This window comes from Corythoichthys intestinalis, chromosome 20 (assembly GCF_030265065.1).
Source record: "Corythoichthys intestinalis isolate RoL2023-P3 chromosome 20, ASM3026506v1, whole genome shotgun sequence".
NCBI classification, from domain to species: domain Eukaryota; kingdom Metazoa; phylum Chordata; class Actinopteri; order Syngnathiformes; family Syngnathidae; genus Corythoichthys; species Corythoichthys intestinalis.
In genome coordinates, this window is record NC_080414.1 from 960,490 (window position 1) to 974,918 (window position 14,429).

At 42.7% G+C, this 14,429-nt stretch overlaps 1 protein-coding gene across 10 annotated transcripts in view; it reads right to left on the minus strand.

Moving 5' to 3' along the window:
- Window positions 1–2,765: 2,765 nt before the first annotated feature.
- Window positions 2,766–14,429, minus strand: part of abi1a (abl-interactor 1a) — a 31,976-nt gene continuing 20,312 nt past the window's right edge. For 2 of the 10 annotated variants that reach the window (XM_057824744.1, XM_057824734.1), the window contains 7 exons: window positions 12,948–13,100; window positions 12,514–12,614; window positions 8,049–8,156; window positions 7,453–7,674; window positions 7,228–7,317; window positions 5,359–5,544; window positions 2,766–3,205 (listed from right to left, as the gene is read on the minus strand). In XM_057824744.1, coding sequence (XP_057680727.1) covers window positions 3,030–3,205; window positions 5,359–5,544; window positions 7,228–7,317; window positions 7,453–7,674; window positions 8,049–8,156; window positions 12,514–12,614; window positions 12,948–13,100 — 1,036 coding nt within the window. In that variant the 3' untranslated portion in view covers window positions 2,766–3,029. The remainder of the gene's footprint in view (window positions 3,206–5,358; window positions 5,545–7,227; window positions 7,318–7,452; window positions 7,675–8,048; window positions 8,157–12,513; window positions 12,615–12,947; window positions 13,101–14,429) is intronic. The other 8 variants (XM_057824736.1, XM_057824737.1, XM_057824738.1 and 5 more) reach the window with 5 other exon arrangements.

Here is a 14,429-nt window from a genome sequence, read left to right on the forward strand (position 1 = left end):
AGTTTTCACATTGCCGCCGTTGACGATGCTGGACGTCTACCTGCGATCAGCTCTGAATTGAGTTTGTCCTGGTCAGATCCATTTGAAGTGGGAGGCTGGCTGCCACCCTCCTGCTTCAAATGGATTTAACGTCTACTAGCGACAAACTTGTTTCAGTTCTCAGCATGAAGCTAATTGGACGTCTATCATCGTCAATGGCAATGAACTTTTTTTGGAGTATCAAAGTAGAAAATTACGTTTTTAGTACTAGTAGTGAATTCACTCTGGTCCAATTATCTGGAGTACTCCCGAAAAGAATCCGGTACACCTTTTGAGCAAATAATCCGCTTAAACGCGGAGAAAAGAAGTGCTACTACGCTCACTGTTGGAGGGCGGGGGTGCGTTCGAGAAACCTGGGAATTCCAATACACCAAATTCAGTCGCCAAAAATATCAAAACGTGACTTTTTCTTGGTTTTATGTCATAAAAGCGAATGTGTTAAGCCCTGAAATCTGCATTCTCTTCAAGAAAATTCAGTGATTCAACATGAATACAAATTGAACAAAAATAAGTGAATACATTTACAACATAATGGCGGTAATAATAAACCGAAGGTAATATTGTGAAGGTTGGCATGCTTCCCCCCTCTTTTATTTTTTTTAATAAACTCATTCACTGCCATTGACGATGTCAAATTTGAAGTGGGACGGGATGGCTGCCACTGAATGATTTGTTTCAGTGCCACTGACTGCGATGGACGTACAATCCATTTGGAATGGGAGAGGACGAATGTACGGTGGCCGTGAGGTGTCAGGCGAAATGCCAAGTCCAAACACTTTGCAAAAAGGAAAAAAAACAAGGACCCAATTTCAAACGCTTTGTAAAAGAAGAAAGCACGAATGCAAACGGCCACAACACGATCCCTGAATGCAAAAGCACGATCCCAATTGCAACAACACGACAGCAAGAAGACCCGAAAGTAGACTACATTTCACTGAAGAAGGACTACAGCTCCCGCCCTCCTCCTGCTATCGCGTAACCACAACTCAACATTTCCCCACACTTACAGAGCTGGAAAACAAACACATTTACACTTTAAATGTTGCTATATATGCTTGGTGACCATCTCTACGGACCTACACTTAGCCAAACCCCCCGTCAGACGCAAATTTATATAATGATGTCAATCTCCCGTGCTGTAAAAGTTTTTTTTGTGCTGCTGTGGGTCTAGAGATATTTACAAGTCTTTTAGAGGTAAATCTGATGACAGCTAGCCCCCCCCCCCCCCCCCCCCCCATTTCGATTAAAAATTTAGTAGATATGCTGTTATCGAGATATTAATTTCGAGTGGCGACGTCACTCGTAGCTTTTCCGTAGCCTCGCTCCCGCAGCTAATGGAGTGTACCAAATCGCTCAACAACAGAGGGATGTAAAAACATCTAGCATGAATGGTAGCAACAAATGGTACCACTTCGGGTCCATTTTGCAGTAAATGAGGGGGCGAGAATGACGAAATCACTCAAAATTAATATATCAAGCCCCCCATTTTCAGCAAAACGGACCCGAATTTGTTGTGTTATGTTCGTGTTAGTTGTTGGGACACCCCCTCTTTTATTGAGAGATTTAGTACCCTCCATTAGCCGTGGGAGCTATGCTAAACTAATGGAGCGTAGCAAATCGCTCATTAACAGGGGTGTTCAAACAACTAGCATGAACGTAGCTCAAACGAATGGTAACACTTTGGGTCAGTTTTGCAGTAAATGAGAGGCTGAGAGTGACGTAATTACTCGAAACTATTATCTCAAGCCCCCTTTACAGCAAAACGAACACGAATTTGTGCTATGTTCGTGTAAGTTGTTGGGACACCCCCACTTTTATTGAACGATTTGGTACCCTCCATTAGCCGTGGGAGCTAGGCTAAACTAATGGAGCGTACCAAATCGCTCAATAACAGAGGGCTGTTCAAACAACTAGCACGAACGTAGCTCAAACGAATGGTAACACTTTGGGTCCATTTTGCAGTAAATGAGGGGCTGAGAGAGACGAAATCACTCAAAATTAATATCTCAAGCCCCCCCACTTGTAGCAAAACGGACCCGAATTTGTTTGTGCTATGTTCATGTTAGTTGTTGGGACACCCCCTCTGTTATTGAGTGATTTGGTACCCTCCACTAGGTGTGGGAGCTAGTGGCTAATTTAATTAAAGAAGCCTGTAACTACCTTGCCAATAAAAAAATGTAAATATCTCTAAAATGACAGCAGCACAAACAAAAGTTTTACAGCACAAACGATTGACATTTTTATATAAATTTACGTCTGGGGGGGGTGACTTCGTGAAGTTCCGTAGAGATGCTCACCAAGCACATGTAGCAATATTCAAAGTGTAAATGTGTAAGCAAATTATGTAACTTATGTTTTCCAGCTCTGTACGTGTGTGGAATGATGAGTTGGGGTTACACGATAGCAGGAGGAGGGTGGGAGTTGTAGTCCTCATGTCTATTTCCGTGAAATGTAGTCTACAGGGTCTTCCTCTTGGGCTTCATGCTGTGGTGTTGTGGGAATTTGCATTCGCGCTGTGGCAATTGGGGTTCGTGCTTTTGCCAATTTTGCAGTCGTGCTTTTGCAATTAGGATTGTGTTGTGGCAGTTTGCATTGGTGTTTTTTTCTTTTGCAAAGCATTTGAAACTGGGGTTCGTGTTTTTTTTCTTTTTGCATTTCACCTGACACCTCTCGTCCATCGTACGAATGAATATTTGTTGTGTTAATACGCCAAAGTTACTGTGTGGTAAATGGAAAAACTTTTTTTTTTTTAAAGCAATATCACTATCATTGGCAGTCAATGAGTCTCTCAGGAGAAAAAGTTTAAATTGCTCATCAACTCAATTTACAGCATGGCGGCAAGAACGCCGCCCACTGACCGCCCAAAAAGCCAAAAACAAAAAAAACTCTTTGGACCCCAAAAACAAAATCTATATTGCAGATTATCTAAATCTTTACGCCTTCGGGAACTATTTTCAACTCCAACTTGGCGGTCTTACTTGTAAACGCTTTTAGTCGGCGTAGTGTATGATGCTCTCCACATAGTTGCCGGGGAAGAGTCCGGTGACGCCGGCGCTGACGCCCTCGTACCAGCCGTCGTCGTTCTTCTTCACCACGTAAATGATGGCGCCCTCCATGAAGGAGAGCTCGTCGTCTTTGTCCTTGCTGTAGTCGTAGATGGCCACCACTGGAGAGTAAAATCAATTATTAGATGCATCGTGATTCGACACGTGACGATTCGATTACGATTCATAAATGTTCAAAAACGATGATTTTTCCCCTAATAACTTTTTGACAGCCGCTCGTAGCGGAACAAAATTCAACACACGTCTGCCACCCGGACACCTTAAACGGACGCACGTACAACGTTATGATAGATGCAGCTGGTACTGAGCGAGAGATTTACACTTTTTCAAAAGACTGGAAAATAAATTTGTGTATGAGGCAGGCAGGGACCAAGCGATCGCGCTGATGTGCGCAAGTTATTTTTTAGAGCGAGAGGGCTTCCCCTCTCCGTTGCTCCTTGCCTTTCAGTTGTCCAGCAGTAGGTTCAAGTCGCGTTAATTGGAAAATGTCCCGAGTGTATTGCTAAGTCCTGTGTGTGTCAATAAGAGGTGAGTACACAAACTCTCTTGCACTGTTTAGCCTTTTATTGTTGTTGTTTTTTGAGATGTTACTAGTTAGCGCCGAGCGCTATGCTAATTAGCGACTTTGCTAACATGTATTTCCATGTCAAGTTGTGCGTTCTTTGGTGGTGTACAAACGTATAGCATTAACAATACAAACATGCGAAATAGTACAGAAATCTGTGAAAACGAAATATATTGGTTTTGGTCTTATTTCTAAAAAACACTTTGTTTCCAGAAAATGTGGAATTCACTCCAACAGTGTAAATTTTATAGTATTGTTGAGAGAAATAAGCAATGCCTTTGAAACAGCTATTGTTTTTGCACCTTCTTGTGAAAAAGAGTATATCAAGGTCAGCTGTGTGGTGTATAGGCATGTTGAGAAATAAGTACTGCCTTTAAAATGGTTCATGTTTTTGCACTTTCTTGTAGTGAAAAAAAATTGTTCAAGGGGATGTTTCCATCGTTCCTTTTGAATCATTAGAATATTTTAAATAAACTAGAAACTGCAATTTCTGGAGAAATTACTATGGGCTTTGCTGTGGGGAGATACGGATCTCAGCCCCGCCCAGGTTGATTTAGGGACATTTCGGGGATAATATTTGGGGACAGGTTTTTTTTGCCATGAGAAATGAATGGGAAATTTGGACGTCCATGGCCGTCAATGGCAACGACTTCCACATGCGTCAATGGAATCGGAAACATTTGGGGGGGGACACCCTATTGATATCTGGTCATTTCCTGTTGATTTGAGGACATCTGTTTTTGCCTTTGAAAATGAATGGGAAATTTGGACGTCCATGGCCGCCAATGGCATCGACTTACATATGCATTGATTCCAAGTACATTGGCATCAATCGAATCGACATATATGGCCGTCAATAGCTTTAACCAAATGTCATTGGAAATGTGAAATTTGCACGTCCATGGCCGTCAATGGCATCGAAATTTGGTAGGACTAGATACATTTTGAAAATTGTGTTTTATTTGCCCGAAAAATCGGTGCTTATGGGGGAAGGGAATTTTTTTTGGGGGTTGTTGGAAAAAGTCCTTGCATCGCTCGAAAATTCCGGTCGTTTCGATATTCGCACGGTGCCCATCGGTCAAACGGTTCGGGCTGCATCGTTTGCCGCTTTGCTATAGCAAAGCCCCATATAATTAAGCATCCCATTACTATGAATGGGACAGTTTTTGGCAGATTTCGGGGGAACCGTAAAAGTTCTCCAAATTCTTTTATGCCTCTCGACATCCCGGAATTTTTGATGTCCAAATGATGCGAGTTGGTCAACATTTGTAGCACTTCATACATTTTGAAATTAAAAAAAAAAAAAAAAAATTCTAAAAAAATTGGCATTTGCGGGCAAAGGCCATCGGTCAAACGGTTTGGGCTGTGTGGCGTGCTGATGAAACGCCATTCAAAAAAAAAAAAATTTTGAATTTTACTATCTGGGCCTTTGCTTCAGCAAAGCCTCATATAATAATGGTTATAAATTTGTTTGGCTACTTTATTAATTAGTAATGTATGATGCGTCGATAGTCACGATAATCGTGATCATTGTCAATACCGTGCCCATTGGTCAGTAATGCAATCGTAGCGCCCTGAATCGTAATCGAATCGAATCGAATCGAGGGGTGCCTAAGATGGCACACCCTTACTAGCGAGAGGAGAGTCGGGTCAGCGTGTTTCAGTCCGCGGCGCCCAAAACCCTCGTACCTTTCTCGATGTAGTTTTTGGGCGCCCACTGGGGGTCCCCGTCGGCGTAGGGGTCGTTGTAGTGCACCACCGAGGCGTCCTCCTCCTCGTAGTCCACCGGGGGCGGGGGCGGCGGAGGCGGGGACTCGTCGAACATTCCCATGTCGTCCGGCGGGGGAGGCGGGGGCGGAGTCGGGGCGTCGGAGACTGGCGGGAAAGGTGGCAAAAATGTCAACGAGGTGGAGCGCCACGACATGCAGAAACATTTGGGTGGGGGAAATGTTGGCGTGCTCGTCCGTCATTGGACGGAAGAAGACTAATGAGAGCCAATCACAATCATGCAGCTACCATGCAAGGAGAACAGGGATGAACACATTTTCTACAATTAAATTCAAGCAAACAAAATTAGCTTAGCATATTATAATATTGTCTGATTTGATTAGAATATAGTGGTATGATGTGTAATATTAACATGTTATATTGTATGATTTGGAATATTGTATGGTGTTAAATGAACAGAGGTGGGTAGTGATGCGTTTCATGTACTCAGTAACTTTTTGGGAAAATTTACTTCTATGAGTAGTTTTACTTAGCTATACTTATTACTTTTACTTGACTAGATTTGTGAAGAAAAAAACGCTACTTTTACTCCGCTACTTTGGGCTACACAAGAGTCGTTTTTTCCTCTTTATATCATTATATATTAGATTATTTATTTTGCCCGTAGGCGTAGCAGCTGTACTAGTCGTAGCAAGTAGCTCTACCGATTTCACCAATTAGACGTCGCAACAATAATCACATGACTCCATTAAACCAATCAGACTTAAGCTTGCCGTTACTAGCTCCACGCCAGCCTGCTAAATCACGTGTCTTTAGCACCGTAAAAAATGAAGTATTTGATATTGAGCGCTGCTCCCAACATTACTCGAAAGTGCGAGTTTCAGCCTCTCTCCCAGTTTTTATTTGGCACCGATTGACCCCGGAAAACAGGAGATATGATCCTTTAAATTTTTAAAAAGTAATTATGAAGGAACTCTTCACTATTCAAACTAAGAACTATTTTCTCCACCAGAGGGCACTCATGCTCTTTGGGCGAATAATGCCTCATTCACGTAATTTTTTTCACGTATTGGAATTCAATTTTTTTGGTTTTTCTTTGGCTTAATGTGGTTATGTAATGTGTTATTGTACAGTACAGTATCCTTATAACAACGGCTCACGTAGATAACTTTGTGCTCAGGAAAAAAAATGCCATTCTTTAAGAAAAATAAAAAATAAGCAGTTACAAGAGCATTTTTCTTTTCTCTTTTTACTTGTACTTGAGTACATTTTTTGGATGACTACTATTACTCTTACTTGAGTATATTATTTTGAAGTAACCCTACTCTTACTTGAGTAGAATTTTATGCTACTCTACCCACCTCTGTAAATGAATGTTGTCATTAGTGGAATATTGTTGGATGATAGTTTGCAAACGATGATGTACAATGTGAAGTGATGTATAAAAATTGAATATGGGACTTTATATATATAAAAAATAAATAAATAAAAAATAACGATGGTGAACTGTAAATTATTGTAAGAGTAACCTTGCATTTAAAAAAAAAAAAAAAAAAAAGTAACATCACAGAAGCTCAATGTCCGTAGTGTGAAATGTAGTTCTTGGTTCTACCAGCAAGTTGCAACATCTTTCACAGTCCAGCATGGCATTACACTGAAACTAACTAACAACAATCACGGCGAGTTAAATTAGGCGCCGACTTGCAAACATGCAGGAGGGAAACTACCGGGGAGGATGGTGACAAAGCAATGCATGCTGGGAGTTGAGAACACGCTGCACGAAGACAACGATGATGATGATGGGGCTTCAATGATGGTCTTAACACTTACTGCTCTCCTGCATCCTGGCCACAAAGCCAGTCAGCGGGATCTGTGGCGTCAGCTGGGGCATGGGGGGAGGAGGAGGCGGAGCCACGCACACTGAACCGCGCAACACGCGCACGGAAAAAGTAAGAATCAGCATCAGTTACCCAAAGTGGAAGAAATTCTGCCCACACTGAATCACTAAGAATTCCACTTGCTCAGTGCTGCTTTTGGCGAGGGGGCGGGGCTTACTTGAGTTGTGGCTGTAAGCGGGCGTGCCCCCGTTAATATGAGGCTGCTGTTGCTGCTGCTGCAGGGAGAACTGCGAGGTGACGGACGGCGCCCGGCGGTACGTGCCGGTGGCCGACACCGTGGACGCCGACGAGTTGGCCGGGTTGTGCCGCGAAATCTGACGCGACACCGTGCCGAACTGCGACATGGGGGCGGGGCCCAAGCCCGGACCGGGGGCGACCGCTGGCCGGGCGTCGGGGAAGCGGAAGAAGGAAAGACAGACCCCGAAGAGTTAAGAACATGATTGACCGGTTAATCATTGACGGTGATAGACATCCGTTAGTTTATCCGCAGTAGACATCCAATTCATTTGACGTGGGAGGGTGGCAGCGAATGAACGTTCGCTCGTGCCAACTTTCCCACTTTAAATGGATAGGATGTCTAGCGCCGTCAATGGAAGTGAGAGACCAGTACAGGTTATTTGCTAGCTGACAGAAAGTAAGGAGAACCGACCACCACCAGCACCACCACCATTGAGTGGTTCATTGAGTCAAGTGATTTTGAAAAATCTTCACCACTCATGCGTGACGGACGACCGGGGACGTCCGGGGTCTCACCTAAGGGAGGAGGAGGCGGCGGCGGCGGCGGCGGAGGGCCGAGCCCGGCCGGAGGAGGAAGAGGTGGAGGTGGGGGAGGCCCACCTGGGGGGGAGCTGATGAACGGGACTGTGGAGAAGGTTCTCGTTGTCTTTTGGATTGTTTTTCAAACATTTGTAAGCAAGGCTGTGCGATAAATCCATCACTATATGGGCCATTTTATATGCACTTGTTTGAAAAAGTATCAACCATTTGGAATTCCTCACATTTCTGCATAAAATCACCATTTTTGTCAATCACACAGATGAAAATACATGGTCTGCTTTAACTAAAACCACCCAAACATTTATAGCTTTTCATATTTTAATGAGGATAGCATGCAAACAATGATGGAAAGGGAAATAAATAAGTGAACCCTCTGCCTAAGGAGACAAAGAGCAACTGAAACCAATTTTTACAAAACATTATAAATCAGGTGAGTGCCCAATCACTGATGAGTGGTTTAAAGCTGTCCTGCCCACTATAAAACACACACCTGGTAAGAATGAGAAGCATTGTCTGATGTGCATCATGGCTCGGTCAAAAGAGCTGTCTGAAGACCTGCGATCAAGGATTGTTGATTTGTATAAAGTTGGGAAAGGATACAAAACTATCTCAAAGTCATCAATCGACAGTTAGAGAAGTTGTCTACAATTGGAGAGAGTTTGGCACTGTTGCTTCTCTCCCAAGGAGTGGCCGTCCACAAAAGAGGACGCCAAGAGTTCAGCGCAGAATACTCAGAGAGGTAAAAAAAAAAAAAAAAAAAAAAAACCTAGAGTGCCTACTGAAGGCTTACAGAAGTCACTGACACAGTCCAATATCTCTGTGCACACGTCAACAACCTGGCCAAGAATGGTGTTCATGCAGGACTCCATAGAGGAAGCCACTGCTGTCTAAAAAAAAAAAAAAAAACATTGTTGGTCATTTAATGTTCACAAAAAGACACTTGGACACTCTACAGATGTTTTGGCAAATATTTTAGTGGACTGATGAAACCAAAGTTGAATTGTTTGAGAGTAACACACAACGTCATAAATGGAACAGCTCACCAACATCAACAACTCATCCCCACCGTGAAGCATGGTGGAGGGAGCATCATGATTTGGGGCTGTTTTGCTACCTCAGGGCCTGGACAACTTGCAGTCATTAATGGAAGAATGAATTCAAAATTTGAAGGAAAATCTTCCACAGCCTGTCAGACAGTTGAAGCTAAAAAGAGGATGGATGCTGCCACAATACAATGATCCAAAACACAGAACCTCAGAATGGTTTCAGAAGCATGAAATACACGTTCTGAAGTGGCCAAGTCAAAGTCCAGACTTGAACCCCATTGAGATGCTGTGGCATGATCTAAAGACGGCGATTCATCCCAGGAATCTGACTGAACTACAGCAGTTTTTTAGCATATAGAAGAATGGGCCAAGATTAGTCCTGGTTGATGTGCCTGACTGATCTGCAGCTACAGGAAGCATCTGGTTACTGCTGCCGAAGGGTGGGGGGGGGGGATACAAAATATTGAATGTGATGGTTAACTTATTTCTCTCCCTTCTGTCATTGCCTGCATACCATCCTCGTTAAAATATGAAAATCTGTTTGGGTGGTTTTAGTTAAAGCAGAGCGTTTTTTCCTCTGTGTGATTTTGACAAAGATCATATCACATTTGGTGGTGATTTTATGCAAAAATGTGAGAAATTCCAAAAGGTTCAGATACTTTTTCATACAACTGTATTCTTTTTCAATTACAACAGCTCTCACTGTTTTTTTTTTTTTTTTTTTTAAAACGCCATAAACGCTAAAAGGACTAATAATTCATATTGGAACAAAATGTGTCATCTGTGCCGCTATTTTCAATCATCTTGCATGCGCTACTCACGTACGCTTGACAGGAGGAGCCACTTTGCTCACTATTGAGTAGAGATAGGGACATATTGCGGCCGATTGGTAGTACTAATGATAAGATAATTATTAAATGATTATTAAATATTTGCTTTTACCCATGAAGGCTCACAATAAAGTATTGATTGCTATAATAGTATGTTCCATGATTGATTGCAGTAAACAAAAATTTTAGTGATTGATAGCTACGGACCCCATTCACGTGACTTCACAACTCCGCCCCCCTGACTTGAGCCGCCATATTGTCCGTCAGCTCATCATGTTTACATATTACCGCTACGTACATTCCTCCTATTACTGCGTGTTTTTCTGCTTGTCTAAGGAATCACCGCCTAGTAAACGAACCCAAAAACCTTCCTGACAATCGTTAACATTGATGAATCAAAATGGTGAAGGCATGTGTGGCGGTTGGTTGCAGTAACAGAGAAGATAAAGGGTCATTTTAGTAGTTACTGTGTGCCCATTGTTAAAAGGGCAAATCTCTAAAGCAGCACGGTTTGTTTATCTTGGTCCATGATGCGTTTGTGTCGACAGCCGTCAGACAGCGGCGAAAACATTAATAGTCGTGATGACAACACGATCGCAGACATCATCAGACGGAGACTATGAGAAGCTCGTTGCCACGGTCGCGCAGCAAGAAGATGAACTTTACAACAGGTGTTGTGCCGAAAAATAGCCGCCCCGCGTGAAATGCCCCCCCGACGGGAGCGCCCACATGGAAACGACTTTCTTGTACCGTGAATATGTATTATTTTACTCTGCTTGAACTAATAAATGTCATACCTGTGTGATTGTCATTGGGATATGGTCGCGAAAACCTGTAGACTAGTACATTTCGGTTCAAAGATGGTTATGTGGTCCAGCCCACGACCATGATTTGTTAATAAAATACAGTACTGATATTTTGTGTAATGTAATTATTTATTTAAAACTGATTTTACAGTCGTAAATCCAAAACTGTAATGTGTCCATGAAAACATTTGATGTTTTCACTTCAATAAAGCGTTATAAATAAGCGCGCCCGTTGTCGAACCACCGATCAAGTTTCATTTTACAATCGTGACAATGGTGACGCTCAGCTGCCCAAATGTCGGTTTATATTTGGGCCAGTGCTGATTTTGGGTACCCGACGCCTCAACGTCACATCAACTGGACTATGACTGGAGGTTTTTGCTCGGGATGGGACCAGACGGGAGGAAACATCGATTTGGGCATCAAATATGGATCTGGCGACTGGATCGACCGAAGCTTTTCCAAATGACTGCTTTTATGCAACTCCTCCAATGAGTTTACAGCGTCTGAAAGCACCGGGGCTACCATGATTTGCAAGTGAATCCACCTTTAGAAACTACGATCATTGACAATACGGACACACAATGACGGACAATATGGCGGCACAATACAGCGATCAAGTGATTGTGTGACGTTGGTGATTGGGGTCTATAGAAATGTTTGAATCTGCCTTGTCCTTTTAACTGGTTTAACCCGGCCCAGATTCCACAGGTCACCGTCAAGGGACAAGCCACAGACATTGAGATCTAAACTGTCTGGGACATTTAAGAAATCATATTGTTGCAATTTATCACTTGTCAAATGCTATTACCGTATTGGCCCGAATATAAGACTGTGTTTTGTGCATCGAAATAAGACTGAAAAAGTGGGGGTCGTCTTATATTCGCGGTCTAGACGTCATACCCATTCACGACGCTATATGGCGCCAGATATCATTGAAGCGATGTTCTGTCATAACAGATCTCAGCGACTCTCAAGTTTAACCAGTTTGCATTATTTTATTGCAATGTTTTTCCTTATTCAGATTTGTTTCAAGACTACAGTTAGTTAGACCTCATTTTGATGGTTAATGCAGTTATTGCATTTTTTTTTTTTTTATTACAATAGATTGGTTTATTTACATTTCAAAAATTACATTTACGAATGTGATTGCACTTTAGTTTACATATTTAAATGTTGAGATATTAAGATTTGAATGAGGCAAAATAACACGCTTTTTCGATAACTTTTGACGATATGTATCGTAAAGCAACTTTTGTGAGGTCACAAGACACCTGATTTGCTAAAGCTTAGCATTGCGAGCTAAACTGTGATTTACGAGCAAGCGTAAATGGTCAAAGATGACAGACGAAGAAAAATGTTTTTGGTTTGAAATCAGTCAAATTAATGGTTAGCATGTTTACCTTCAATTCATGAATTTAACGGGTGCCACAGTTGGCGCTTGATGTCTAATCCATTTGAACTTGGAGGGTTGGCAGCAAACGAACCAATGTTTCATTCGCGGTCTGGTTCTAATGGACAGGACGTCAAATAATGATAAACTCCGTTAAACTGACAGCAGACGCCCCGTGATTGGTTGTCTATCATCGTCACAGAGTTCGTGTATAGATCATCTAAATAGGCCCTTGATACTTTTTGGGTTTCCCTGGCAACACGTTCCGTCCTCGTGAGAACTACATCCAGAAGCATTACGCTTGAGAAACAACTCTGACTGGGATGTCATACAATAAATGCTGAATCATATTAAAAAGAAAGTCACCTGTTCCAGAGTTAGGAATGGAGGGAGTAGGCACTGCGATGGGAATGCCGATGCCGCTGCTGCCGCTGTTTTCTCGGCTGCTGCTGCCGCCGCTGCTGCCACTGACAGGAACGAGAATTTTTAAAAAATTGTTATTTGTATCACCCAAAAATTTGGAAATTTCTGCCCATTTTTACTACCACTCCCCCCTTTGCGATGTTTCACGTAAAAAAATGGGGCTACTTTTAACTATTTTCTTTAAATATTTTCCTTTTTTCTCTCCCCATTTTGCTTTAATGAAGATCATTTTCACGGCCACCATCTGAGGCAGTTTCTGTGCTTCCCCAGCCTCACTGTGGTCAGAAAACATGCCAGAATGAAATCATGTGTGCCGCATTGCGTGACTAATGAGCCTTCCACTTCAAATGACAACGTAAGCCATTTGAATACGGTACCTGTGCGTGCGCTGCCTCTGGTTGAGCGAGGCCGTGCGTCCGGGGCTGTGCTGCGCGCCGTGCTGGCTGCCCAAACGAGCCGGGCTGGTCATGTAGTCGTTGGGCACCGTGGGGGGCTTCACCGGCTCCAAGGTTTTGTAGGAGGCGTTGCGTCTGCAGTTATGTACAATCATCCAAAATGAAAATGAAAAAGCAATCCTATTAGTTACCTTTAGATGTCCTCGTACAGTGATCCTTTGCTACTTTGTGCTTCAAACTTTGCGCCCTCAGTCCATCGAGGATTTTTTTCCAATTAAAAAAAAATACAGTAATTGATAATGTTAAGATAAATGCATGTATTCGTGTATAAATCATTATTTTCTTTATATATATATATATTATAAATATTAAGGAGATAGTACCTTTTCTCGTATTTACCAATCGACTGTTTGTATTACTCTAACTCACCCAACATAAAATAAATAGCACTTATACCTTAGTTTAAGGAAAACAATAAGAATATATGGCATAAGAGATCCATGACGCCTTCTTATTACGGAAGCACAACATCGGTGTCATGCAACTGACCAAGATTGACGCTGACAAGCCCACGTCTGCACCACCAACTCTCGCAATCAGTTCTCCCCGAGAGTCCAGAACAAATGGCGGGACGCCCTGTCCCAACACAAGGAACACCGGAGAATACCCGATATCCAACTGATAACATGACTGACAAGACTCCAAGAGCCCCTTTGACACTAATGTGGAAAAATCCACAACCCTCGTTGCCCTGACAACAGTAACTCCTGAATCCTCCTGTCCAATCCATAAACAGACAATAATCCCAAACATAGCCCAAACACACCCTTCTTCCTGCCCACGGCCCACCCAGTGAGAGCTTCAAAAGACTGAATGCTTAACTAAGCGTGGTCATTTTTCTTGAGAGCCTTTTGTTGACGTGTGATAGGGTGACATTGCCTAACCCGCCTGAGTTTGTTTCTGTTTTGCCTTGCCGTTTGATCGCTGTCGACCTGAATAAATTGTCAACTTGTGCGTCGAAGCCTTTTTCCAGCTTTCAAAATGGAGTCAGTACAAAGGGTTAAGAGTAAGGTGAATGTGCAGAGTTTGGCCTTTTGGCCGGGATGTCAGGGTCTCGCCGGCCCGGATGGGTGCCAGTGCGGGTCCGGCAGCTCAGCTGGCGTGATTCCGGCAGTCTGGCTAAGGGGTCATAAAATATACACCCCCCCCCCCCAATTATATTTTAACCATGTCTTATATGTATCTGGAGAGAGGGAAAAAAAAAAAAAAATCAAATCTATAGCTCCACCTTTACTTCACCGATTTTTAATTTTCCGGTCCCCATTAAACGCGAAAATCACGGGATCACTGTTCAAACAAAATAAATATCTGATATATGTATATTCTAAAAAAAATAATTAAGAATGACATCCCTTACCTAAACCCACCCCCACATAGAAGCATGTGATATGGGGAAAAAAAGTT